We start from the raw sequence: 27,436 nt of genomic DNA, 5'->3' as shown, positions 1-27,436 counted from the left end.
CCACTTCTGGAACCAGATTCAAAATCTACTTGTAGGCCATTTTCAATTAAGGTAGAGGATAGATCATAATGGGTGTAAACACACCATTACTGTCCACCATACACTAAATTAATGAGTTAACAGAATAGCTCATGCTGAGAATCTTTTCCATGATTCTAGCTGATGAAAGGAGATTAAAAGGACTAGTAAAAAATATTCAAAAACAATATTCCTTGGATTATCTTTATTTACGATTTTTTACCAAAATATAAAGATGACAAACCATACAAACTTCATAATTGTGATTTTACACATCCTCAGCAAATACTTTTGATTACATTGGTTGTAACAAATCTCTTGCAGGCAGGGTTTAAATCTATTGTCAGTGATCGTTCTAAGGAATTGAGAGTTAATTCCCAAACTGCATTGTTGGAAGTTTGATGTCCTTTCAATGTTCCCTCGAAACTGGATAAAGTACTACAGAATTCTTATAGCTCATCCTTGCTTTTTGAGAGCTTGGTTGCATGTTCTTCCACAAATTTGCTCAAAGAGTCAAGATCTCTTTGTCCCTTGTCATACTGAATAGGATTCTCTTTATTGTTGCTTGGTGCAAAGTAAATAGTAGGGAAGCCTTCAGTTTTGTACTTAACACTTGGAACGTCATTCGCTGTTGCATCCATCTTTGCAATGATCAGGTTCTCTTCATTTTTGTATTTTTTACCAAGTTCCAAGTACACAGGTTCCAATTTTTTGCAGTGCCCACACCAAGGTGCATAGAATTCTATTAGCACGTCTTTCTTTTTGTTCATAACTATTTCATCAAATGTCTTGCCCACTACAATTTTTACTGGTCCTTTATTACTCTTTGGGATTGGTTGTGACTTAATAACAGGCTTTAATTTACCTGAAAGGAAAAAAAATGATTAGGTTCTTTTAAAAAAAGTTCCTTTAGTATATAAAAACAAAAAGGTGCTTCAAAAATAGAAGCCAAAATATTTTCATTATAGAAGATAAGTGACAAAATCCAGCTTTACAGTGGGTTTCAAGTCACTCAAAAAGCAGCAAAAATCAGAACCATAGCCTATCACCAAGGATAAACTTTAGTCCAGCTAAATCAGCAGCAAAAAGTCAGGTAAGTAAGCAAGATAGTCTTATGACTTTCACACGTAATTGACTTTCAAAATGTCTGAGAAACCAATGGGTTTAAAAAAATAAAGTCATGGAGCCTAAGAAAATATTGGAGAAACTAACATGTTTGTTAGTTTAATTGTTTTTCCCCTTGAACCTGTGGAATTGCCTCTACCAATTGGTGACACTGGCCCACCAAGTCTGGATTCATCCCCAAAAGTTTCTGGAAATGTTAGATTACAGCTGCAGTGAAACCTGTACAGCTCAAGGAAAAGTTTAGAATTTAAAAGCCCCAGATTTCTTTGCATAATAGCCAAATATCCACTTCTGTAACAAATAACCACTTTTGGCCCACGCAGACATCACTGAGGCAGCAAGCAGCCCAGCTGCTGCACCACTATTCCAACTACTCGAGCTTTGATCTTGACATCTAGTGCTGTGGAGTCTGTAGTTTGCCGGTGACCACACTGATGTTATGTTTCTACTCAGATCCCAAAGACAAACTGGTAGATTATTTGATAGATAGATACTTTATTCATCCCCATGGGGAAATTCAACTTTTTTTTCACTTAATTTGTCCACTGTAAATTACTCCTAACAGCTGGTTAATAGAATTAATTGAGAGAATTAATGGGCATGTGAAAGGTTACAAGTAATAAGTATGTTGGAAAGGGACAAGAACGTGGTTGCAGCATGGACAATGAGCCAAATGGCCTTCTATACTAAATTTTCTCAAGTATGGTACAACTTCTCCAGTTACCCTATTTGTACAACAGATTTAACGATTAACTGATGAAAAAGTGTAAATCTTTAGTGAGAGCTATTGAATTGTAGTCATATACGAGGCTGATAAAGACAAGGGCATGTAGTTACATTTTCACATTCAAGGCCAGGGTGGTCTAAAGATTCAAGTTATTTGATCGGACATACAGTGGAAAGTTAAGGACAAATACAAACTTCAGCTACAAGGTAAGCAAAGTGATTGACCTAACTGGATTCCAAATTAGCTTGATGGAAAGACTTAGTTGGTGATAGTGGAGTGTTTTGTTTTTCTTATTAGATGCTGTAATCAGTAGCGCTGCCAGGATCAACACCAGGTCCCCTTGTCATATGCAAATAGTTTAGATGAGAAAGCAACATAATCAGCAAGCTTGCACTGACATAATGTGACAGACAGTGAAGGTTGTTTCAGGTTGTATCTGGGAAATGAACAGAGAAATAGCAGATGGAATTTAAATGAGACAAGTGCAGAGTGATGCATTTGGGAAGCTAAACCAGGGCAAGACAGACAGTTAATGACAGAATCCTGGCAAATGATGTAGAACAGAGACTGAGTTCCCTGAAAGTGGTGACACAAGTAGACAAATTGGTGAAGGTAGTGTCTGGCATGCTTGCCTTGGGTAAAGAGATGGGACACCTAGAATATTGGTCAGTTATAGTCACCATACTATAGGAAGGACTTGATTAAGCTAGTGGATATATATCTTTTCAGAATGTTGTCTGGACTGCAGGACTATCCTAAAGGCTAACTTGCAGGTAGAGTCAGTGGTGAGGAAGTCAAATTCAATGTTCACATTCATTTCAAAGCAGTCTAGAATACAAGAGCAGGGATGTGATGCTGAGGTTTTATAAGGCACTGGTGAGGCCTCACCTTGAGTATTGTGAATAGTTTTGGGCTCATCCAAGAAAACTTGTACTGGCATTGGAAAGAGTTCAGGAGGTTCACAAGCACGATTCCTGGAATGAAAGGGTTTACCATACGAGGAATATTTGATAGCTCTGGGTCTGTACTTGCTGGAATTTAGAAGGCTTGGGGGGGGCATACGGATGGGTTGGTCTTCATCATTGATTGTCTACTGAAATAGATTTAAATACACAGCTATTTTTGCAACTTTAGGGGAGATACTGAAGTTTTAGTGTCAGCTATTACATGAAGCTATTGGAATAATCACAGTAAGTCACGAGAATAAACTCAGGTTTGTCATTTGCAAAATCTTCTAGTCAGACTTGTGACAATCAATGGCTGTTCAATTCATTGCCATTTTCAATTTAGGTAGGATTAAAGAAGAAATTTATCCTTCAGGATTTAGGAAAGGACTCAAGTACACGTGACCAACTGATACACATAGTTAAAGAGACAAGTGACAGATTCAAGAATGAAAGATTTTTTAAATGAAGTGCACATTTTAAAGTCCGACTGTACCTGAAATATGCATACAAAGGATTCTGAGAGAACCTATCTCCTAGAAGTTCAAGTTCATGATCTTGTATACTCTTTATATCATGATATCCTAATCAGCTCTTAAAGGCCATCAGACTTGAGCATGACAGTTCACACTGATTTTCTCTTTTGATTTCTCTGCTGATACCATCCTTAATGGCAGCAACAGTCTAATTCATAAATTTAAGATATTTAATTGATTTTCATGATTGGCAGAGATTAAGGCAACTGAACAGTGTCCAACCACATGAACCTTGGTGGATACTACTAATCCATTAAGTTGGCAATGACCAACCATAGATCTTAATAGGCTAGTAATGAAGCCCAAGATGCACTTACAAACCTCTACAAGAGTGCAGATAAATGATGCACATGAATATTCTTGTAAAATACAAAATGAGTATTAGAAGTGCATTAATGATCTAAATGTAAAGACACTGTCTACTTTATAAACTTTACAGAATCAATGACAAAAACTTACTTTATTCTATCTCGATAAAGTTCTCCAAGTTTCCCTACCCATGCTATTAAAATTTAGTTTGTTGAAAGTGCAAATTTGAAAAAATAGATAAAGGCATATAGTACTCTCAATCCAAAGAATGCCTTAACTAAGTCATCTGCAATTTCCTTTGGAGTCATACTTAAGATACTATACCTTTTTTAAAGGAGATTACAAATTCTCTCAGTACATCTGAATCAAATTCTTCAGGTTCCATTGCATATTTCTTGCCACCTACATCCAGAATTGCAACATTCACTTCTTCACCACTGTCTCCAAGACCTAAATCATTTAGTTCTGTTGAATAGTCCTCTTCATCAGCAATTGCAAAAGTATATTCTGGGAAATCCTTTGCGACTTCCAATACCTTTTTCCTCCAAAATTGTGTAGCTAGCAGAAGAACGAACAATAGAATTAAGCAGTTAATATGCAGGTTGTACAAAATCCTTACAAATATTTACATAATTTATGCAGCACTAAATAAGCAGCTAAATTTACTGGCAGTGACAACCTTATAGCACCTTTCATACTGGTGCAATGAGGAAACAAAACTTAATGTTAGAACAAGGGTGCCAGTACTGATGTAGTAGTGTTACCAGAAGAGTAGGGACAGCAAGTACTCAATGTAGATAAACACTGCAAAACGGAGACCCTACTTTCATTGTAGGGGTGTGCAAAAGAATGCAGCGACAATATCAAAAGGTGGTTGGGGGGGGGGCAGAGGAAGAGGAGGTTAGAGACAAAAATGCTTTCATGCTTTGAATGAAAATACAAATAATTTCAGCTTAAGAACTTAAATTATTTGCATTTAGAGTGTTTTTAAAAAAAACAAAGAATAATAGTAGTTTTAGTGCACCACTGAAAATTCATTGAGTTCTCAAAATAAGGGTTTCAAGGGCTTTTTTTTAAATCAAGGGACACTTACAATTTAAATTCAGGCCCGTTCAACCAATAGCTCTTGACTCTTAGAGGAAGCTGCTGAAACCACAGCCCGTGGTGAATTAATGGCAAGCCACCAATGTATCAATAATGAGTTTTATTGCCGACTGAATATTCTGGTTTGCAGTCTAAACATTTTACCCAAGTCATCTCTATTTCTTCCCATCACCCCAACCCCCAACCTGTTCCACTACCTCTGTAGAGTAACATGACCAATAGTTTTCACATCTTGACATATTTAGGGCACATAGTTTCATCAAGAATCTACTGAGTATTCATCTAATTGTAAATTGCATGCCTGTACTCACCCACTCGATAATCAAAACTGAAGTCCACTCCATAGTACACCACAACCAATGGGCGCTTGCTGTATCTTTTTGCATCATTGCTCTGCTTGCGATGTCCAACTAAAGGCACATTGTTTTTTGTAATAAAATCCGTGACATCAGAATGGGACATACTTTCCTGAAATAACAAGGGTTTGTTTCAGAAACACAAACCAGTTAGGAAAACATTTCAAATAAAAGTTTTAAAAAGAATTTAGGTGAGGCATGTCACCTTGGAGAACAGTGCCCAAAGCAATCATTGATGGCTAAGCTTTCTGATCAAAAAGCAGTTAGACCAGAATCGCCATATGATCAACCACATTTTTCTCAGTTAAAAGAACACAGCATGTCAAGTGTTTTACTGTTAATGTTTGCTTATATATTTAACTCAATATTATGTAAGCACATAATTTCAGTTAGATGCATTCTAGTTGTAAAGGGAAAGCAGAGCAGTAAGAGACCAATGCATAGGTGATACTAAACAACGGGGTGACCCGTTGAAGCACCCTTGAGAGAAGTGTAGTGCAGTCTGATGTGAACAGAATGAACATTAAATTTTCCTGAATGCTATTGGTATCGCTTTGCTTTGGAAATTGAAGACCTCAGTTTATTAAAGGAGGACGCGTAGCAAGGCAAATATAGCTCCTCCTTTAACGAAGGACACTTTTGATGGGATCACTTCTAGTTGATCTGCCACCCTTGTGCCTCTCGTTGTCATTCTGGAGATGTGCATGTCTCTCCTCCTCTGTCTCTTCTTCTCTCATCTTTTTTGTCCTGACTCTTTGACCCTGGAGTCCAATTCTTGTTCTCTCCCTCTTCTTGTCGCTTCCCGACAACGTCTGGCATCATCTCGACCATAATGACCCTCTTCTCTTTCCATGTGGCATAATTAGGCTGACTTTTTTTTTTTAAAAACCCTAATGCTGGAAAGAAGATATGAAGCAGTAATACCAAAGGATGCTGATTATTCTTGATGATGTGGTTGGCGCTCTCCTAAATGGACGTGATATAGTCACCGCTGTCCCTTGACTGCAGCAAAGGGTTTTTATGGGTGTCTTAAAGTATGTCATTACAGTTTTCAGAACCTTTGATTCATTGTAAAAGTACAGATGGTGGCTAATAATATATTTTATTATATGATAAGAGTTTTCCTCTTTCTTGCTTTTCCCATCAGCTCTGACTTTGGTAGTGGGTTTAGATTTTTTTCCTGTATACCAAATTTTTTATATTTCAATGTTACAATTTAATTTTTATGAATAGGTTTTAGTGATTGAAACTATTTTTAATACAATATATTTGATACTTTTTGTTTTGACTTATATCTTCCTGTACTGTGTATTCCTTTATACAGAAACTAACAAAAATATTGAAAGAGAAGTCCATCATTAGAATTAAGATTTAACGATCTCATTGATGGGTGGCAGTTAGATCTGTCCCAATCCTGCACATGCTGATATGTGACTGCTCAAAATAGCACTGCTCTGCCCATTTGCTCCGGTTGGTGTGCCGTGCGCATGCGTCGTGGTGTCACGTCCTGATTTCCATGATGGTGGATCGGCTCTCGGGTCAAACCCAGCCTGTTGATTTTTTGCGAATGAGCTATTTTATACGAATATATAACCCCGAACCTTGCCTGCATTCCGTAAGTTAGTGCATTTTAAGTTGACTTAGCCAAAAAAAGTGCCGATGTAATTCACAGTTTGCGCTAATTGGAGGTCACAAACAGACAGAGCATGAGAGTTTTAGTAATATATAGATAGATTTAAGTTTGCCTTGCCAGAAAGTGGTGATAAGTTTGGAAGACCAAAGTTAATATCTAGAATCAGACTCATGCATGTACAACAGCTTATTACAATCAAGGAACCATTTACCGTAATAGTCAAAGTATGCATTTTCGGTTCATACTGCGAATTAAACTTCTTAGGCTGCATTACTACTAGCTGCCCAGATGATACTTCCAAGAAATTTTGTATTTCACTGCTGAAGGTATGATGTAATCTGTAGTCTTCACGGATGGAATTACCTAAAAAGAGAAGCTTTAGGTTATTCTTGAGTACTTAAAATATACATTGCAAATAACTTTCAAGATTTCTTTATGAATTTCTTTAGGAAAAACCCACTATGGTCATCATTGACACCTTTTTGGTAGGCATTACTTTTTTTTGAATAACAAAAGAAAACTGCTACTTATGACCATCATTAACTCCTATATATTGCCACTGAAAGTGAAGAATGTACAGTCGGCCCTCTTTATCTGCGAGGGATTGGTTTCGGGACCCCTTGAGGATAACAAAAACCGTGGATGCTCCAGTCCCTTATTTAACCCGTCTCAGTGTGGTGGACTTTAGGACCAAGCGGAACCTCAGACCATTGATGAAATTGCCTTAAGCAAAAGAACAAGTTTCAGGATAAATTATAATCATTAAATGGACCATATGTTGAATCATTGGATCTAATCATAGGATAAAGCTAGATCATTAAAAAAATGGTTTCAAATAAAGGAAGTGTAGTATTTGGTAAAAACAGCGATAATTATCCTCTGTACAGGGGGAGGTCTATTAACAGTAGAAGGATTCGTAAGAAAAGGTTCCTTGGACATGAAGTCATTATCTTAGTTGATACATACAGGTAGCTGATGGAATTCTGGAATTCATAAACTAAACTAGCAGAAATTACTGGGACATAAAACACCAGTACTACATCTGCCATTAAAAAAAAAATTCTGATGACAATTCATTGCTTAATATTTACATAGCCCTTTATTCCAACTCACTTCCAAACTTCAGAAAATGCAAATCTGATTCAAACACCTGGCTGATTTAAGATACTGTATTTAAGCACCTGAGAAAAGCAAACAAAAATAATAAGAGCCCATAGCATTTCAAATTTGCTTCTTGTCACTAGCAGACACTAATGAAACAACTGATATTATACTTCAAGATCCCAATAAAACCTCATCTGAAGGACTAATTTCTCTGAAATTCCCTTCACATCTCCACCAATGTCCTTGCTACTAGAACCTACCAATCCTCACCAACACTATTTTCATTTTAAATTGTATCATGCAGCTGGGTTTCAAAAAAAAAATCTCCACCTCAAGTCAGAATAAGGGTCTCAGCCTGAAGTGTAAATTATTTATTCCCCTCAATAGATATTGGCAGACCACTTGAGTTCCTCCAGCATTATGTGCATTATTTTAAATTCTTCACCTTACTGTCCTTTAGAAGATTTGGTTTCGGGGGATATTTAAGTAAACTTTCACCTTAAATAACTAAAACACTGTCAGTTCTAACAAAAAGCCAACCTGAACCATTAAATTTCACTACCTACATGCCATTTGACCAGCGTATTTCTTCCATGTTCTAAACTCAGCATACTCCAATAAATAGTTCTACAGAACTTCAAATTACTTACAAGCATCTTGATAGATGGTATATGCTGGATCTTGTTCACTATTAAAAATTCCCACAATTATAACATCATCACCATCCTTAAGGAATTCCTCAACTTGCTTGACAACTTGTATCTGTTTGGAAGGTGGGCCCGCTTGTTCAATCATATGTTCAATAATGCCTGCATTTGAAAAGATAAAACACCATTTTATTTGAATGTTAATACCTACACCTTCTTGAAAATATACAGCACCAAAATTATGCATTGTACTGTCTCTCAGTCTTTCCTTGGAGATCGTTTTGCAGCAGCAGAATTTAAAACTCCCAAAAACAGAAAAATCTTGCCAAATATATGCATGTGATCCCAGAAAAGCAAGGATAGGGATTTAAGTTAAGGGAACATATGATAGATCCCAAATCCTATGTTTTATCTTTGGGCAACTCAATAGCCAAGTCCCTCGGAAGGGTTTTGGCCCAAAACATTGACTGTATTCTTTTCCATAGATGCTGCCTGGCCTGCTGAGTTCCTCTAGCATTTTGTGTGTATAGTTAAGTCCCACTCGATAGAATTATAGCCAATTTTGGTATTGCCCAAATCAAAGATACCCATCTAATTTAGAATTAAAATAATGAACTAGTTAGTTTTGGAGCATAATATAATTTATATCTAACAAATATACTGTGAAGTTCCTTTTATTTCTCATCAAACCCTAGTCAGTTTATAGCTGAAAGCACAATCCCGAAGACATGGCATTTCCATGCCATACATTATCTTTTGTCTTCTGATAACATCCATTTTTTTCCTATCAGAACTTCCACACATTGTTTTAGGGAAATGTATTATGTACTCTTTTCTTGCCTCATTTCACTTCACGTTTTTCTTTGTACAGCTTCTATATAGCCTGAAAGCAAATCAAACTAATTTGTTCTACGATTTATTTATTTAAAAAACAAGCTCAAAGAGGAATCAACAACTAAATTAGTGCTGTCATATTTCAAACTTCGGTCTATTCACAACAGTAACAATTAATCCTGGCCAGTAACCTCTAGCTACTCTAAATTCAGCTACTGATAAGTTATAACAGCTTATAAAACACCTTTCATACATTAAGATGCAAACTCAAAGTGTTTTACACAGATCGTAAAGATAAATCAATATAGTCATATATACATTTTGTATTTTACAAGTCATAAAATACTACTAAAGAGGAAAGATGTATTACCATGTGCATCCCTTGGTCCATTATACTCAAATGGTTTACCCTTGCGGAAGATTTTCAGAGTAGGATAGCCAGTGACCTGGTATTTATTAGCAAGCTTTGTTTCAGCAGTAGCATCCACTTTAGCAAGAGGAATAGGCACAGGACGCTTGCTCAGTTCCTCAGCAGCCTCCTCATATTGTGGAGCAAGCTTTTTACAGTGTCCACACCTGTAACAAAAAGTAGTGAACTTAATTAGCATGTGACTATTGTAAAATGACTCTACAATCACAGGACTACACAAGTTCTAAGTTTTGAGACACCACCTTCAAAGGCATCAGGGGTAGGCAATAAATGCTGGTTCTATCAATGATATCCAGTCAAATATAAGCAGACTGAAGTCTCCATGATTACTGCTAATGTATACAGTAAAAACAGTATATATTCAAAATATATCACAAAGCATTTCCAATTCCTTGCCTTACATAGATTTTCCAGTCTACATAAAATGATTTTAAAGTTACAGTGCCTACCATGGAGCATAAAACTCAACTAGGATGATTTCAGCATCATTCACAATATCTTCAAAGTTTTCATCTGTCAAGGTGATGGCTGCATCAGGTGGAGGAACCCAGTCAGGGGAAGCAACTTCTTTCACTTTAGATAAAAGTTCTATTTAAAAATAGAGAATATCAGAACTGAGTATTTTAAAAATGAAACTAGACAGTTGTTTAAAAGGTATTAATTTACTGGTCTGAAATAATTGGAATGGAATTCAATTATTCAGAAATTTAGAGGCAATTTTTTTAGCTGATTCTGCAACTGAATAATGTAAATTTCAAAAATACTTAAATGCTCACATAAAGGTGTTTTAAAAATGTCCCTCATTTAACATTGCTGTTCAATAATATTCACGTACACTATACTTCATGCATGAATAATAAAGCACTAAAAGTGTACCAAAAGGATGGCTCATATACACAAAGAATATTTTAAAAGTTGAGATGAAAAAACCCTAGTAGTTGATGCTTAAAATCAATGATGATTGGCTGCAGAGGGTTCCCAGCCAGGTCAGCATGGAGGATGCGGTGTGCTGGGCCTTGATGAAAAGAGCAAGAACTAAGTAGCTCACAGGATGTGGGGGGGGGGGGAAGAAGCAAAAAGAGCCTCTTATTGGATATGGAGCAGGGAAGAGGAGTTGAGCTGGAAGTCAGGAGCAGACGGGCAGTGACCTGGCCATCACTGCAGACCCACCAGCTGAAGAATGTAGTGGTTAAAGGTTGAAACACTATGAAGGTTGGGCACCACCTGACAACATCTGCTCCTGGCCAAAGGCTATGGTTACCTCATCAGGTAACTAAAGAGAGCACCCTAGTGTATGATGCAAGCAGTATACAAACTCAGAGTCAGTCACTCCCAGCCCTTGCAAAATCTTCCACACATTTCTAGGAGATGGTTTAATGAGTTAAGTCCATTGCCAAGTAAAATAGCTCAACAGTCATACCCATTTTTCCCTCAGAGCATCACAATTCCCAGGTAGAATGTACCACAGGCAGTATAGAAATCTAAAAGCGGTTCATGGTAAACAGGTGGGTAGATTTGGGGATCCCCATTTTTTAAATACAAACCTCCAAGTCCCCTAAACATTTTATCAACCAATTACCACCTGCTCACTTAACTACTGAATCAGTATTCCATGTTGGGCAATGTTTAGAAGAAACAATGCAAGTGGAATAGATACAGAAGATGTCACTAGGAGAACACTGATCACCCAGCTAACCAACTCCTAAAGAACAAAGCTGTCAGATTGAGTCTATGACGGAATAGTGAGCTAGCAGATAATTCATTTTATTTTATCCTTTTCACCTATGGAAAAAGATCAATACAGGACATTCCTGGTAGAAATGACCACCATGAGTCTGACCTGGAACATACTCTGAAGACTTCCCATGTCTTATGTGCTGTTCAGTGTAGATAAGTACAGATTCATTAGTGATGAAAAGGTAGCAGATGGTAATCACTACGTTCACATTTGACCCGGTGTGACAAGACTTCAAGCAGCCCAAAGTCAATGAGAAGTTCAGTGGTCACTCCTTTCTAATAAAATATCCTTCTGAAAATCTGTCCTGCTTGGAGATCAGTCACATTCTAGAATCAGACTAAAAATCCAGAGCATTTGTGGGAAGATCTAATTTGAGTATGATAGCTGGTTGTTTGACACACAAAAAATTTAGATATATCCCAAAATATTCAGGATATCTTTGCAGGATCAACAAGAGCACCCATGTAAAAATTAACAATTCAGATTGTGTTTTTTTTTAAACAATTCAATTTTCTACTGCCATGGTAAAACTTGGAACATGATTGAGGATCACCAATCCAGTTCTAGGAAGCGCCACTGCACTTCTTGACACCAAGAAAATAAAGAACATTTCTAGTAGCAGAATGCAGTATTTACACAAGAATCGAAAGTGTATTAGATAGAAAAGCAGCCATGGGTAAAGAGCAAGAGGCACATATTAATAGGATAGCTCTGCTGGAGACCCAATAAACATGGGTGGAATGGCTGCATTTGTGATATTATCCAACATTTCTATGATTCAGATTCCTGGATCCATCATGTAAATGTAATTGCAAAGAAAGCACAACAGCACCTCTACTTCCTTAAGAGCCTGCAGAGATTTGGCGTGACATCACAAACTTTAACAAACTTCTAAAGATGTTTAGTAGAAAGTGTATGACTGGCTGCATTACAGCCTGGAATGGGAACATCAATGCCTTTGAGTGGAAAATCCTACAAAAGGTAATGGATTTGTCCAGTACATCATGGCTAAAGCCCTCCCAACCATACAGCACATCTATATGAAACGCTGTTGTAGGAAAGCAGCATTTAAAGATCCCCACTAACCAGGCCATACTGCTAGTTGCCTTCAGGTAGAAGACACCAGTGCCTCATTACTTGCACCACCAGGTTCAAGAACAGTTACTACCCCTCAACCATCAGGCTCTTCAACAAAAGATAACTTCACTCATCTACTGAGATGTTCCCAGAACAATTGATCCCACTTTAAATTCTCTATCTTATTTTGTGCTCTGGTTATTTATTTATATTTGCATTTGCACAGCTTGTCTTCTATACTCGATCTTTCATTGATCCTGTTTACAGTTACTATTGTATAGATTTGCTAAGTACACCCACAGGAAAAAGAATCTCAGGGTTGTATGTGGTGATGTATGTATGATAATAAAATTGACTTTGACCTTTTTATTTTACGTACACACACATGGAATTCCTCTGAAGAGTGCCAACTATCACAAAAGATATATGGAACAATGTTTGTAGGAGTTACATTTGTTATGTACCCCTAGGGTTCATATTTTCTGTGGACTATCACTTTAAAATGTCGGGAGAATGGGACTGGCTTTTGGACACAGTTTGAGTTGTTAGAGAAAGGGACTAAGCCTGCCTTGAGATGGTGTTTATACGAACTGTAAAGCTTGTTCTGAATATACAAGGACACTGCCTGCTTAGAGAGCAACGAGCAGCTTGTGGGTCACCATGGTAAACAAGGGTGTCATTATTTGATGGACAGTTGGTGCTCAGCATGCTTGGATAAATACAAGGTCAGCTGGTTGTTTGAGACACACATGGTTTTGGATACTGGATGAGCTTTGTTGTGCCCACAGAAGGATGGGTTTTTGGAGAATCGATCAGTGGCTCTCGCCGTGTGGAAAAGGGGTGACTGGTGGGAAGTTATTAGTGTGTTCAACCCTCGCTTGGGTTGATAACTTCACCACAGAAGACGGTCCCCTTGTTGTGATCACATTCGGTGACTTCTAAAGGAAGTTTGCAGAGGGGAGAGGAAGGTTTGAAACAGAAGAAACCTAGCGACAAAGAGGTCACTGTTTGGACTCTCTCCTCTGTAGCTCACAAGGGTGAGTGAGCTCCATTCGAATACGAAGGTGTGACTGTCACGTAGTTAATCCACAGGAGTGGATTCTCTGGTGAGGGGAGTACCTTTGTGAATACCACTTGCGTGTTACCTTTGTTTGGGTGTGGTAGTTCATTGAAGGCAGGCACCCCTGTGGCAAATCACTGTTGGAGTTATTTCGTGTATCACGGAACTGGATAAGTGGCTATCATGTTGTGTGTTTGGGGTAACCTTGTGGAATCTACCAGTGTGTCGACCCTTGCCTGGGTGGTGGTTCCTTTGAAGAGGGTCCCCTTAGTGATAAGACTACCGTTGGTGATAATCCATACATGGATTCTGTTGGGAGTATCCTGTGGCCACCACTTTGAAAAGTCCTGTAGCTGAATTCAGGTGTTGTACCACTTGTGTTGAAAGAATATTTGTTGAAGATCACTGTCAGTGATATTTTGTGTGTGGAGTGGAACAACTTTGGAGATAAAACCTACTATTGTTCTTTTATATTGCTGTCGTGGAAACTGTGGAATATTGACGTAATTGCCTGCTCACAACATTCGCCTTTGGATTACAAACATTTCTCATTAATTAACCTGAGCACTGACGTGAACTACCATTGTAAGACTGTATCGAATTACCTCCTAAACTTGACTTTTATGTATTTCCATACTTATATATGCATGAACTTTGCTAACTTGTTTGATATATCTGAATTTATATTACTGTATTGCATAGTTACTAATAAACAAGCTTTAGTAACTAGCAATACTAGACTCCAAGGTGTTTTCCATTTCTGCTGGTCCTTTTTAACCCATTACGGGATACCTAACACATTACATGATCAGATAACCATGGGATCAAAATGGCATGCTGAAGGCATTTTGGGATTTGACAACATCAAAGGAGAGGCTCAAATTAAAAACTCAGTGCCTTTGCTTGGAAAAGTATAAAAATTGTGGTCAACATTAAAAACTAGAAGAGATTAATCAATTGAGAACTATATTATACCAATTTAACCTTCCTTCGTCAAATGAATGAGGTAATTCTGAACTGTACAAATAAAACAATGGGTCAATCCTGGAATTAATGCACAAGGTTACCCCACATGTAGGTGCTGTTAACTTCAGTTAGACATCAGCAAAGCATTAGTGAAACAAAGGTGATCACGAAATGTTCTTACCTTCTTTGTTCACTGATCCTTTATAATTAACTGTTTGCCCATTTTTCACAATCTTGAATGTGGGGTAAATAACAATATCAAATCGTTGACCCAAGCTTGTTTGTGATGTGCCATCAACTTTGGCAACTGGAATGGGAGGTTCATTTTCTTTTAACTCACTTGCAATCTTTTCATATTCTGGAGCAAATTGTTTGCAGTGTTCACACCTACAGATCAAGAGAATTTACAAGGGTAGGAGGTGATTCTATTGGTAGATAGAAGGCAGCACTTTATATACAGATAAAAACATTCCAAGCAGCTGACAATATTTAAACATCTCAAAGTTACATGGAAATGCAGTTTAAAAACAATCTGCCACCCCTCCCTTTTAAAACATTCATGCTTTGCATTTCATGGTCCATTCATATAAAACCAAATTATTTTTCAAACTTTAATTGAATTTTTATTAGCTGTCCAATGGAGTACAATAAAATGCATTAAAATGAAAATCTGTGAGGCTGTACAAATGGCAACACTTTGGAAGGGACTCAAACAAACCTGAGGGCTTACATATCTAGCCCGATAGCTGCACAAAACAATGATGTTTAAAATTTCAAGAACCTGGCTTTACAAGTAGATGCACCGTTTACAAAATCATCTGCATGTGTTTTAAGATTTATCAGATTGGAGCCAAAAATAAACAGATAATCAGCTTCCAAGCAAAATTGGAGGAAATGGAACTGGTCTCCTTGTAATAAAGGAAGTAGATTGTGGAAAATGCAAAGGAATGAAGAAATTGAGCTGGCCCAGACACATGCTGAATGGCTTGTTTTGAAGATAAGAGGGTGAAAGAGCAGCATTATTGCAACCATCCATATAGTTTTTGTGAATAAGTAACCATTTTTCATTGAAAAAATCACTTACCAAGGGGCATAAAATTCAATCAGTACAGTATCTTTGTCTGCAATGAAGGAATCATAATTTGCATCTGTCAAAATCAAAACACCATTTTCTTCTTTGACTGACTCATCGTCGTCTTCCTCATCATCTTCATCCTCCTCTTCCCCTTCCGCATCAGATTCTAGAGGAAAAAAGAATTAAAACCTTGTGAAGATGATGTCATTGGTCTCAGGTTAGCTGAAAGTGCTTATGTTCAGTTGCAACATTAACACGATTAATCAGTCAATAAATTATAGGTCGCGTACCCCTCATCTGAAATTCCAAAACCCGAAAAACTCCAAAATCCAGATTTCTTTTATGAGTGCTGACATGACGTCACAAATGGAAAATTCCACAAGATGCTGGGAAGATTCCCACGTGAGATGCAAGTCTCTAGGCACTAGACAGTTTTGGGAAGTGACCTTGTACATGATAAACAGAAGGCAATGAGAAACAGAAAACTCACTGTATAAGCGAAACAAAGATTCAGATCCTGTATTGTCAGCAGACTGTACATATGTCGCTTAATACAATGCTGATTATGAAACAAACGAAGACCATTCATGGCAAACTGAAAATTGAAGCTAATTGTGGATAGGAACTGTAGGTTAGTTTCAAAAATTTAAGGCACAGCATAATTTAAGGCACCGATGAAAATCTAGCAGAACAGTCTACTTGACAGATAGACCTCAGTATGTGCGGTTGGGAGACTGTAGGTCTGACACGGTGGTCAGCAGCACAGGAGTGCCGCAGGGAACCGTACTCTCTCCGGTCCTGTTCACCCTGTACACATCAGACTTCCAATATAACTCGGAGTCCTGCCATGTGCAGAAGTTCGCTGATGACACGGCCATAGTGGGGTGTGTCAGGAATGGACAGGAGGAGGAGTATAGGAAACTGATACAGGACTTTGTGATATGGTGCAACTCAAACTACCTGCGTCTCAATATCATCAAGACCAAGGAGATGGTGGTGGACTTTAGGAGATCTAGGCCTCATATGGAGCCAGTGATCATTAATGGAGAATGTGTGGAGCAGGTTAAGACCTACAAGTATCTGGGAGTACAGTTAGACGAGAAGCTAGACTGGACTGCCAACACAGATGCCTTGTGCAGGAAGGCATAGAGTCGACTGTACTTCCTTAGAAGGTTGGCGTCATTCAATGTCTGTAGTGAGATGCTGAAGATGTTCTATAGGTCAGTTGTGGAGAGCGCCCTCTTCTTTGTGGTGGCGTGTTGGGGAGGAAGCATTAAGAAGAGGGACGCCTCATGTCTTAATAAGCTGGTAAGGAAGGCGGGCTCTGTCGTGGGCAAAGTGCTGGAGAGTTTAACATCGGTAGCTGAGCGAAGGGCGCTGAGTAGGCTACGGTCAATTATGGAAAACTCTGAACATCCTCTACATAGCACCATCCAGAGACAGAGAAGCAGTTTCAGCGACAGGTTACTATTGATGCAATGCTCTTCAGACAGGATTGAAGAGGTCAATACTCCCCAATGCCATTAGGCTTTACAATTCAACCGCCAGGACTTAAGAACTTTTTAAAAGCTATTATTAATGCTTTTTGAGATAGTGATTTAGATGCATATCATATTTTTTACTGAGTTAAGTATTGTATGTAATTAGTTTTGCTACAACAAGTGTATGGGACATTGGAAAAAAAAGTTGAATTTCCCCATGGGGATGAATAAAGTATCTATCTACACTGCTGATAGGTTTTATAACTTCCGTAAAACCTATGAGTAAAATACAATTACAGTGTAGTGTAACCTTTTAATCAAAACCTCGTAGATGAAGATTGAAAGCCTGCTGCTGTTCAACAGTTCATTCAGGTATTCTCCCATTGCTGTTGTACTGCTTTGTTACCCTGTACCATTAATATGAAAATATGTGTATGTATTAATTTTTACTTTGAAGTACAAATCTAAGCAAAGACTGCTTACTGGTAGCATTTAAATTGTCAGAAATGATGGCAATCCCAAGCCATTTCATTATACACATCAAAATCTGAAAACTCCAGAATCCGAAACACTTCCAGCCACAAGCACTTCAGACAACGGGTACTCAACCTGTACTTAGAAACTCAAGTGATCTCAGTATAAATGCCGGGAAAAACACAATTCTTGCAACACCACTGTAACAATGGATTTCTAGTTTATCAAATAGGGTGCCCACCAAAAATCTGAACACTGCAAATCACTTGTACAATGCATTAGTCATGACAAAGCATTAGTATTGTATAACTGTATTTAGTGCTTTTATTTTCATTCCTAACTAATCAGGATCAACACCCCCCCCCACCCAAGTCTTTACAAGAAGAGTGTTACACAGCATGGCTTGATTATTTTCTAATCATGGAGCCTAGCAACATTCATCTCCCTCTATTTTAATGTCTGCTAATCAACGATTAAAACTATTCTACTATTACATTTGAACAAGTCGTCACTTATATCCTTTAACATTGGCATGAACTAAACCAAAAGTGGTCAACCTACAAATTTTTGCCCTGTAGGGAAGCCCAAGGAAATTATTGACGGGATTTCTTAGGTTTTGTAGGAATCCACCAGAAACGTATCCTGTTTTGGAAAAATTAATTACCATTGTAGAACTCCAAAATTTGCAACTGGGAAGAAAGAGCAATGATATAAAGGATAGAAAAAAGAAACAGAGGTTGGCTATTCAACCCGACAGTCAAAGACCTGATGACAAAAATGAGAAAGGCATTTGCTCCAAGTGGAAAAACTCAGATTTCCGACAAGCATTTTTCTTCATGGTATGAAACCACTGTTTGAAACACAGAAGTATTCTTAAACAAGAGAAAATCTGCAGATGTTGGAGATCCAAGCAACACACAAAATGCTGGAAGAGCTCAGCAGGCCAGGCAGCATCCATGGCAAAAGAATAGTTAACATTTCGGGTTGAGATTCTTCATCAGGACATTCTCTGAAAAGCTTTTAAAGTTTAATTTGACAGTGCACCAAGTGTTAATCAAACACTATTAGACCGGAATGCAAGATGTCAGAGCTAAGCATGCAAGAGGTGGAATCTTTAGTTTTATGCAAGGTAAATATCTCAAGCAACACACACAAAACACTGGTGGAACGCAGCAGGCCAGGCAGCATGTACAAGAAGCATAGTTGACTTTTTGGGCCGAGACCCTTCGTCAGGACTAACTGAAAGATCTCATCTAGATCTTAGTATTAGGATACAAATTTATTACATGCACATTAAAGCATACTGAAATATGTCATTTATGTTAACAACACACCCAAGGATATGCTGGGGACAACCTGCAAGATACTCCACACATCTGGCACTCACATAGCATGACCACAATGCTTGGCAGAGCACCAACACAAAAAAAAAAGCAAAACAAGCCCCACTCTACCCTCACACCAGTGCACATACATGTTTCAAACCCCAGGACACACGGTCTTCAGCTTCCACCAGACTCCGGAGACATTTCTCATTCGACTACCACAGCGGACTTGCAGATATTCACAAACTCTGGCTTGGGCCAACAAGCCGAGACTTTGATTGACCTTCAGACCTTGGCATTTATCTCACTACCTACCAATTGCTGAACAGGTCTCAAACTACTGTGTCACTGACGCATGTGCCCGGGGGGGGGTGGTCATTGGACCTTGTTCTTCCTGACAGCAAAGAACTCCAATTCTGGAACCTGCTGAAAACTCACGGGGGGGGGGGGGGGGCGGCAGGAGTGAAATCAGTCCCTATCCATGCTGGTCTGATAGTCAGACATCCACCATTGCTGGCCTTCAAATGCAGAGTGGAGGCTAGCACTCTGGCCTGACCTTTATTTCCCCCCCACATCCTTGCTTGTTAACCATAACCCGAACCCCCACACCCCTAGGTCTCTTAAGCATCTCAAAATCTATACTGCACAAACCCTGTCACTTCCATTCAAGGGGGCTACTAATATAGTTCATAGTTCCCAAAAAAATAATTTGCTGATTTAATAAACAAGATACAATCAATTCCTCAAACGAGTTCTTAACAATACAGGTTCCCAGACTTCAAAGCACTGGAGAGTATTTGATTTGTCTTTACCACCAACTCAACCTGCAAGTTAACCTTAAGAAATGAATCAGGACTCCCAGGATTCTGTAACCTGCTTACCTCAATGTACGATTTGCCAAGATCTCCCTTAAAAAATCATTCTGACTTTGCCTCATCTTCTCATTGACTTACAAGTACTCCAAAACTTCATCCTTAATAATGTACTCTAAAATTTTACCAACTGTTGAAGACAATATAGCCCACTTGACTGGCACCCCATAAACCACACCAAACATTCATTTTCACCTGCACCAGTGCAGTGGCTGCAGTAGATACCAATGTACTGCAGTTATTTCCCATGCAATTTTGGCAAGACCACCCAAGTACACAACCTTTTATGACCAAGAACCAGGTACACATGAACACCATATTCAAACTGCACAGCGTCCTCACTTGGAAATGCATTACCAGTCCTTCCATCTCAATCCTGGACTTCTCTATTCAGAAATGGAGCTTTGAGCAGCAGCCAATCCAGATATCAGAAGTCTGGAGAGAAGAGGATAAAAGGTAAGAGCAGGTTGCGGTAGCATAAAAGCTTTGATAAACAACCAATTGGCATTTGGGATTGATTAGTGAGGGCAAATTAAAGGAAGGCATGGCAAGCACAATGGCCATCGTCTGAGTGGACACAAGGCTTTAGTTCTTTGAAGCTTCAGCAGAGACTTCACTCAGAAAACAAAGGAAAGTTCAAGTTTTATTCCTTCTCTTTATATCTCCTCACCTAGGCCAATAGAGATGCCAGGCAGGATTGTGAAATGCTCTTCTTACGGGATGTGGAAAAGCAGGGAGACCTCCAGTACCACTGACCACTACAATTGTGAGAACTGCATCCAGCTGCAGCTTCTAACAAACCCCATAAAGGAGCTAGAGCTGGAACTGGATGAACTCCGGATCATTTGGAGGCTTAAGGGGTAACAGTAAGATGGAGAAGTAGTTATACCCAAGGTGCAGGACACAGCAAACTGGGTGACAGTCAGGAAGGGGAAGTGATTAAGGAGCCAGTGCAGAGTCCCCCTGTGGCCATCCCCCCTCAAGAACAGGTATATCACTTTGGATACCATCAGGAGTCATGACCTAACAAAGGAAAGTCAGTGGTTGGGTCTCTGCACAGAACCTGCCTCTGACTCAAAAGGAAGTGGGAAGAAGAGGCATGCTGTGGTGATAGGGAAATTGTTAGGGAAGTGGACAGGTGGTTCTGTGGGTGAGAATGAAGTTCCCAGATGCCAGGGTCCAGGACATCTCAGATTGAGTTCTCAGCATCCTTGTGTGAGGGCGAACAGCCAGAAGTCGTGGTCCATGTAGGCACTGATGACCTGGGTAGGATAAGTGATGAGGTTCTGCATAGGGAGTTCAGGGAGTTGGGTGCTAATTTAAGGGAAGACCTCCAGGGTTGTAATCTCAGGACTGCTACCCAAACTACATACTAGTGAGGCTAGAACTAGAAACATTATACAGTTTAATACACAGAGCTGGTGTAGGAAGGAGGGCATAAGATCTTTGGATCATTGGGATCTCTTCCAGAGGTGAAACCTGTACAGAAAGGATGGTTTTATACCTGAACTGGAGGGAGACTAGTATCCTAGTGGGGTTTTAGCTCGAGTTGCAGGGGAATGGGAACCAGAGTGCCAGAATAGTTAGTGAAGAGGTTGGGGAGACATGTTGTTTAGACCTCAAAGTTAGGAATGGACAGGTTGAGCATGATGCAACAAAATTGAAAAAGTGAATACACGAGTGAAGGTATTATATCTGAATGTGCGCAGTATACAGAATAAGGCAGATGAACTTGCAGCACAGTTGTAGATTGGCAGGTATGATATTGTAAACACCACTGAAACACAGCTGAAAGATTATAGCCGGGAGCTTAATGTTCAAGCATACACATGGTATCAAAAGGCGAAGCAGCTTTCCTGTTGATTAAAAATGAAATCAAATCAAAAAGGAAAGAGGTGTCATAGGGTCAAAAGGTGTTGAATTATTATGGATAAGCTAAAGAATTGCAAAGCTAAAAAGACCCTGATGGGAGTTGCCCAGACTGCCAAACAGTAGCAGGATGTGGCCTACAAATTATAATGGGAGATAGAAAATGCATGCCAGGAGTGTCATCTAGTGTTCATAGTGCTCGAGATGTGCTGGTGTTGCAAGGGGACCAGTGGAGGCTCACTAGAATGATACCAGGAATGAAAGGGTTAACTTACGAGGAGCATTTGATGGCTCTGGCCTGCTTAGAAGAATGGGGGGGGGGGGGGGGAGAGAGAGAATCTTATTGATACTCAAAGATTGAAAGGCTGAGATAGTGGACATGGAGCAGATATTTTCCACAGTGGGGACTCTAGGACCAGAGGGCACAGCCTCAGTATAGGATATGCCTTTTAGAACACAGATTAAGAGTAATTTCTTTAGCCAGAGGGTGGTGACTGTTAATTGCCACAGACAGTTGTGGAGGCCAAGTCATTGGATGTACGTACTTAAAGTGGAGGTTGATAGATTCTTGATTAATAAAGGTGTCACAGGTTACAGGGAGAAGGCAGGAGAACGGGGTTAAGACAGATAATAAATCAGCCAGAATACTGGAGCAGACTCAATGGACCAAATGGCCTTATTCTACCAAGGTAAAGAAACCTTCAGGAAAGTGATCATAACAGGATTGCATTCACCCTGAAATTTGAGAAGCTAAAGTCAGATATTAGTATTACAGTGGAGTAAAAAGAACTACAGAGGCATGAGAGAGGAGTTGGCCAGAATTGTTTGGGATGATGGCAGAGCAGCAATGGTCAGAATTTCCAGAAGCAATTTGAAAGGCACAGGATATATACACCCCAAAGAGGAAGAAGCAATCCAACAGCAAGATGATACAACAGTAGTTAACGAGAAGTCAAAGCCAATAAAAAAGCCAGAGAGGGCATATAATAGAGCAAAAATTTAGTGGAAAGTTATAGGATTTGGAAGCTTTTAAAAACCAACAGAAGGAAGCTAAAAAAAATCATTAAGGTAGAGAGAATATGAAAGCAAGGTAGCCAATAATATTAGAGAGGATACCCAATTTCTTCAGATACATAAAATGTAAAAGAGGTAACAGCTGATATCAGGCCACTGGAAAACAATGCTGGAGTGGTAGTAATAGGGAATGACAAAATGGCAGATGAACTGAGCAAGAACTTTGCACCAGCTTTCACTGAGGAAGACACTAGCAATATGGTGTAAGTTCCAGATGTCAGGGGGCATGAAATACATGAAGTTACCATAACTAGAGAGAAGGTTCTTGGGAAGCTGAAAGATCTAAGGTAGTAAGTCACCTGGAACAGGTTGTGTACACACTAGAGTTCTGAAAAAAGTGGCTGTAGAGATCGTGGAAGCATTAATGATCTTTCAAGAATTACTAATTCTAATTGTGCATTTGGATTTTTGGATGGCCTTTGAAAAGGTGCCTCACAAGGCTGCTTAATAAGGCATGACCCTATGGTATTACAGGAAGGATTCTCACATGGATAAAGCACTGGCTGATTGGCAGTAGGCAAAGAGTGGGAGTGAAGGGATCCTTTTCTGGTTGGCTGCCAGTGACTAGTGGTGTTCCACAGGGGTCTGTGTTGGGACAGATTTTTTTTTACATTATATGTCAATGATTTGGATGATAGAATAGATGGCTTTGTTGCCAAGTTTGCAGATGATATGAATACAGGTAAAGGGGCAGGTTTTGAGGAAGTAGAGGTGCTACAGAAAGACTTACACAGATTGGGAGAATGGGCAAAGAAATGGCAGATGGAATACAGTGTTTAGAAGAGTATGGTTGTGCACTGTGATTGAAGAAAAGAAAGGGTTGAATATTTTCTAAATGGAAAGAAAATACAAAAAACTGAGGCGCAGAGGGACTTGGGAGCCCTTGTGCAGGATTTCCTAAAAGTTAATTTGCAGGTTGAGTCTGTGGTGAGGAATGCAAATGCAATGTCAGCATTCATTTCAAGAGGGCTAGAATATAGAAGCAAGGAAGTAATACTGAGACTTTATAAAGCACTGAGGCATCACTTGAGAGTATCGCAAGCAGTTTTGGGCTCCTTATTTTAGAAAGCACGTGCTGAAACTGGAGAGGGTTCAAAGGAGGTTCACAAAAATTATTCCAGGATTGAATGGCTTGTCATATGAAGAGCATTTGATGGCTCTGGGCCTGTATTCACTGAAATTCAGAAGATTGAGGTGACCTCATTGAAACCTTATCGAATGGTGAAAAGCCTTGATAGAGTGGATTGGAGAGGATGTTTCCTAAGGTGGGAGTGTCTAAGACCAGAGGACACAGATTCAGAATTGAGGACTGTCCTTTTAAAACTGAGATGAGGAGGAATTTCTTTAGCCAGGGAGTGGTTAATCTGTTGAATTCTTTGCCACGGGTAGCTGTGGAGGCCAAGCTTTATGTACATTTAAGGCAGAGGTTGATAAGATTCTTGATTGGTCAGGGCATGAAGGGATATAGGGAGAAGGCAGGAAAGTGGGGCAGAGAGGAAAAAATGGATCAGCCATGATGGAAGAGCAGAGCAGACTAGACCAAATGACCAAATTCTGCTCCTACATCTTTCGTGCAAGTACTTGAGAAGGTGGCTTTTAGAAGAAGGCAGAAGTATGGTTGGTAAGCGCACTGATGACACAAAGATAAACAGGAAAGTAAATTATGCAGAGGACACAATGATGCTACAGAGGGCGAAAGTCTGGCAAATTCAATGTGAGAAAATGTGGCAGTGGCCATTCTGCTTAGAAAATAAAAGTGTATTATCCAATGGTGAAAAACTGCAAGGATCCAGAACAGATGGATCTGGCTGTCTTCATTGAAGCCCCATCTGTAAGTACCATAACTTAATTACTTATTGCAAAATGAATTGAATATAAAATTAGGAACATTATTACAGCATTGGTAAGACCTCCACTGGAATACTGTGCAACAAGATCCTTCCCTCAAGAAGGATGAAACACAGGATTGCGAAGAGGTGCAAAGTGATGGCTTGACAATATAGAATAAGAGTTTATTGCTTTAAAGATGACACCCATTTATTCCAGACATGATCTTTCTCGCAACGGGTCTTTAGAACACTTCCCCAAACAACAGTGGAAGCAGGAATATTCGATACCTGGTAAGAAATGGGGTGAAAAATTATTGAGTACATAGAAAAGCTAAATTGAGATTAGTCATATCAACCATATTAAATAGCAAGTCTAACCTAAAGGGCCATGTAACCTACATCTCAAATTGGATGTTCATGTGGTAGATAATCCTGCAAGTTTGTGAGATCTTAAAAAAATTTCTTGGATTATGGTGAATATTTCAAAAACCAATTTCTCTTACATGTACGTTTAGAAAAGTCAGATGATCAATACAACCCATCATGGCTAGGCTGTGCTTTGTCAACCCCCAGAATTACCTTGCAAGAGGTTACAGCCTTCAAAGTCAAGAGAAGCAAAGTTGAATGTTTGGCAATTGTTCTCAATCACACATACATTTAAAGAACTACTCAATAGTTGATTATGAACACAATAACTCCCTCAAGCCTTCTATGGAATATGGAACATTAACTCAGTTTCTAAATCTACAGATTATATCAAACTGAAGGCAGTGCAAAGAATATAGATTTTTAAGTAATTGTATATTACAGCCAGTTGAAGAACTTGAATCAAAGACTCCTTATGAGTAAGGTTTCTTGACCTGCAGAATTGGTAAGCTAAACAACCTCTTACCAAAATCCAGATTAGTTTTACATTAACAAGTTTGTATTGTTATGGTTATAATTAAATGTCTAAATAATATAAACATCTTCATCATGATATCTATGCGTTGCCAGAATACAACTGCACAAGTTAAAAACAAGTTATTTTATTAACTTTAAATGAGCACAAAACACTTTCAACTTAAAACATTCGAGTTTTTAAATGCAAAGAAACCCTGGATAGGTTCATATTAGCTTAAGAGTAACATTGATTTACTTGATGAAAGGTCATCAACTTCATAACTTAACCTTGTACTTCTCCCCACAGACACTGCACTCCCACCAAATGCAAGTCTACAAAACAAAGCGAGGCATAGGTGCAAGGAAAAACTTGTTTGCATATCAAAAGCATGTAAATTCCGACATTATATAAAGGAAGGAAAAAATCGTGCAAAACAAGACAGTAGTGCAAAGTCCATGGTAAGGCAAGAAAGTAAGCAGTACCTCCAGAATTCTGCGCTCCTCCCCCAAGACTAGCTTCTTACTTGTATACGGGGCGTGAATTCTAAATTATGTCCTGGACTTTTTGCAAACCCAAACCCAGCACCGATAGTCTGTCGAGGCAAGGAAACCAAAATGCCTCACAGTGGCCGCTCTAACGGAGCGCTTTTTTTTAACCAAACCCGCACAAGGCAGCGGCACCGCAGAGCGCTGCACTTCACCAAGGGCTGCTTACCCAGTATATCCTCCTGGGCCAGCGCGATCACGGCGAGCTGCGCCAGTAGTAGCAACAACGACACTTTCTTCAGTTCCATTGAATTCCCCCGGCGGCCGCCAGAACCCCCGTGTGTCACCGACAGATACGCTCCACTGCTCGAGCTCTGCGTCACGCACAGGGCCCTTTATCTCGCGATAAGCCTGGCCCTCTCCCTCCGAACGCCAGCCTCGTCGCCCCAATTCCCCACCGCTCGCCCTCCCAGCACGTCCCGTTCCGCGCCTCGTGCTATCTCCACAGACACGCCCTCCGCTCTTTCTTCAGTTTGTTTCCTCTGAGTTGCCCACTTCCTATTGGCCAACCGCGCTGTCCAATGGGGTGATGCCACTCGGTTCGTCGGGGACGCGGAGTTGTCAAAGCAGCGAGCACGTGGGTGGCAGTGAGTGGCGGAGGAGCGGGTCCGGGGCGGGATAGATTCCGCTCATTTGAATGAGTGGATCGGCTCACGGTCTATCGGCTAGAAATGTCGAGAACCCGCATATGCTGAGATTGGATAGGCTGTTTTCTCTAGAGTTTAAACGGCTAAGCTGTGACTTTACAAAGGCGTACAAAATTATGAGGGGCATAAATAAAGTGAATGGCTGTTGTCTTCCCTTACCCCATAGGGGAGTCTAAAACTGGACGGTATAGATTTAAGGGCACATGACTGAAGGGCAACTTTTTCATGCAATTGGTTGTATTTATATGAAACAAGGTGGCAGAGTTGGGTATAATCACGACTTTTAAAGATATATATGGGAAATTTTTCAGGGGTTCCCAAATCAAGTCACGTTTTATTGTCATTTCGACCATAGCTGTTGGTACAGTATACAGTAAAAACGAGACAGCATTTTTCGGGACCATGGTGCTACATGAAACAATACAAAAACTACATTGAACTACGTAAAACAACACAAAAACTACACTAGACTACAGACAAATAAAAACACAAAATGCTGGCGGTACTCAGCAGGCCAGACAGCATCTATGGGAGGAGGTAGTGACGACGTTTCGGGCCGAAACCCTTCATCAGGAATGAAGTAACATGGGATGGTCGAGGGGGAATAAGAAGTGGGGGGAGGGATGAAGTAGAGAGCTGGGAAGTGATAGGCTGGAGGGAAATGGGCTGGGGGGAGGTGGAGAATTATGGGAAATAAAAGAGAAAGAAAGGTAGGGCTGGGGGGAGATTATAGTGAGGGGGGGAAAGAGAGAGA

The 27,436-nt window shown here is 39.6% G+C and overlaps 1 protein-coding gene across 1 annotated transcript; it reads right to left on the bottom strand.

The window, feature by feature from the left end:
* Positions 1-208: 208 nt before the first annotated feature.
* On the bottom strand, positions 209-26,474 carry pdia4 (protein disulfide isomerase family A, member 4). The gene is made up of 10 exons (XM_073054369.1): positions 26,205-26,474; positions 15,693-15,849; positions 14,790-14,995; positions 10,217-10,355; positions 9,708-9,913; positions 8,507-8,665; positions 6,964-7,115; positions 5,075-5,231; positions 3,984-4,217; positions 209-883 (listed from the first exon to the last, which is right to left on the bottom strand). Exons 1-10 carry the CDS (start codon positions 26,281-26,283, stop codon positions 468-470), a joined length of 1,905 nt encoding a protein of 634 aa, XP_072910470.1. The 5' UTR covers positions 26,284-26,474; the 3' UTR covers positions 209-467.
* Positions 26,475-27,436: the final 962 nt, after the last annotated feature.

The sequence above is a fragment of the Hemitrygon akajei genome, chromosome 8, assembly GCF_048418815.1.
Source record: "Hemitrygon akajei chromosome 8, sHemAka1.3, whole genome shotgun sequence".
NCBI lineage: Eukaryota > Metazoa > Chordata > Chondrichthyes > Myliobatiformes > Dasyatidae > Hemitrygon > Hemitrygon akajei.
Note: the sequence above shows the minus strand (reverse complement) of the source record. Positions and strands in the feature narration are given on the sequence as shown.

What these genes read in the sequence shown, in the direction of transcription:
- pdia4 (XM_073054369.1), bottom strand. Translation starts at nt 26,283, where the DNA reads ATGGAACTGAAGAAAGTGTCGTTGTTGCTACTACTGGCGCAGCTCGCC. An exon ending in TACCATCTATCAAGATGCTT is followed by an intron (nt 7,116 to 8,506) that starts GTAAGTAATTTG and finishes TTCTCTTTTTAG; the next exon opens with GTAATTCCATCCGTGAAGAC. An exon ending in TGCATACTTTGACTATTACG is followed by an intron (nt 5,232 to 6,963) that starts GTAAATGGTTCC and finishes TTGTTATTTCAG; the next exon opens with GAAAGTATGTCCCATTCTGA.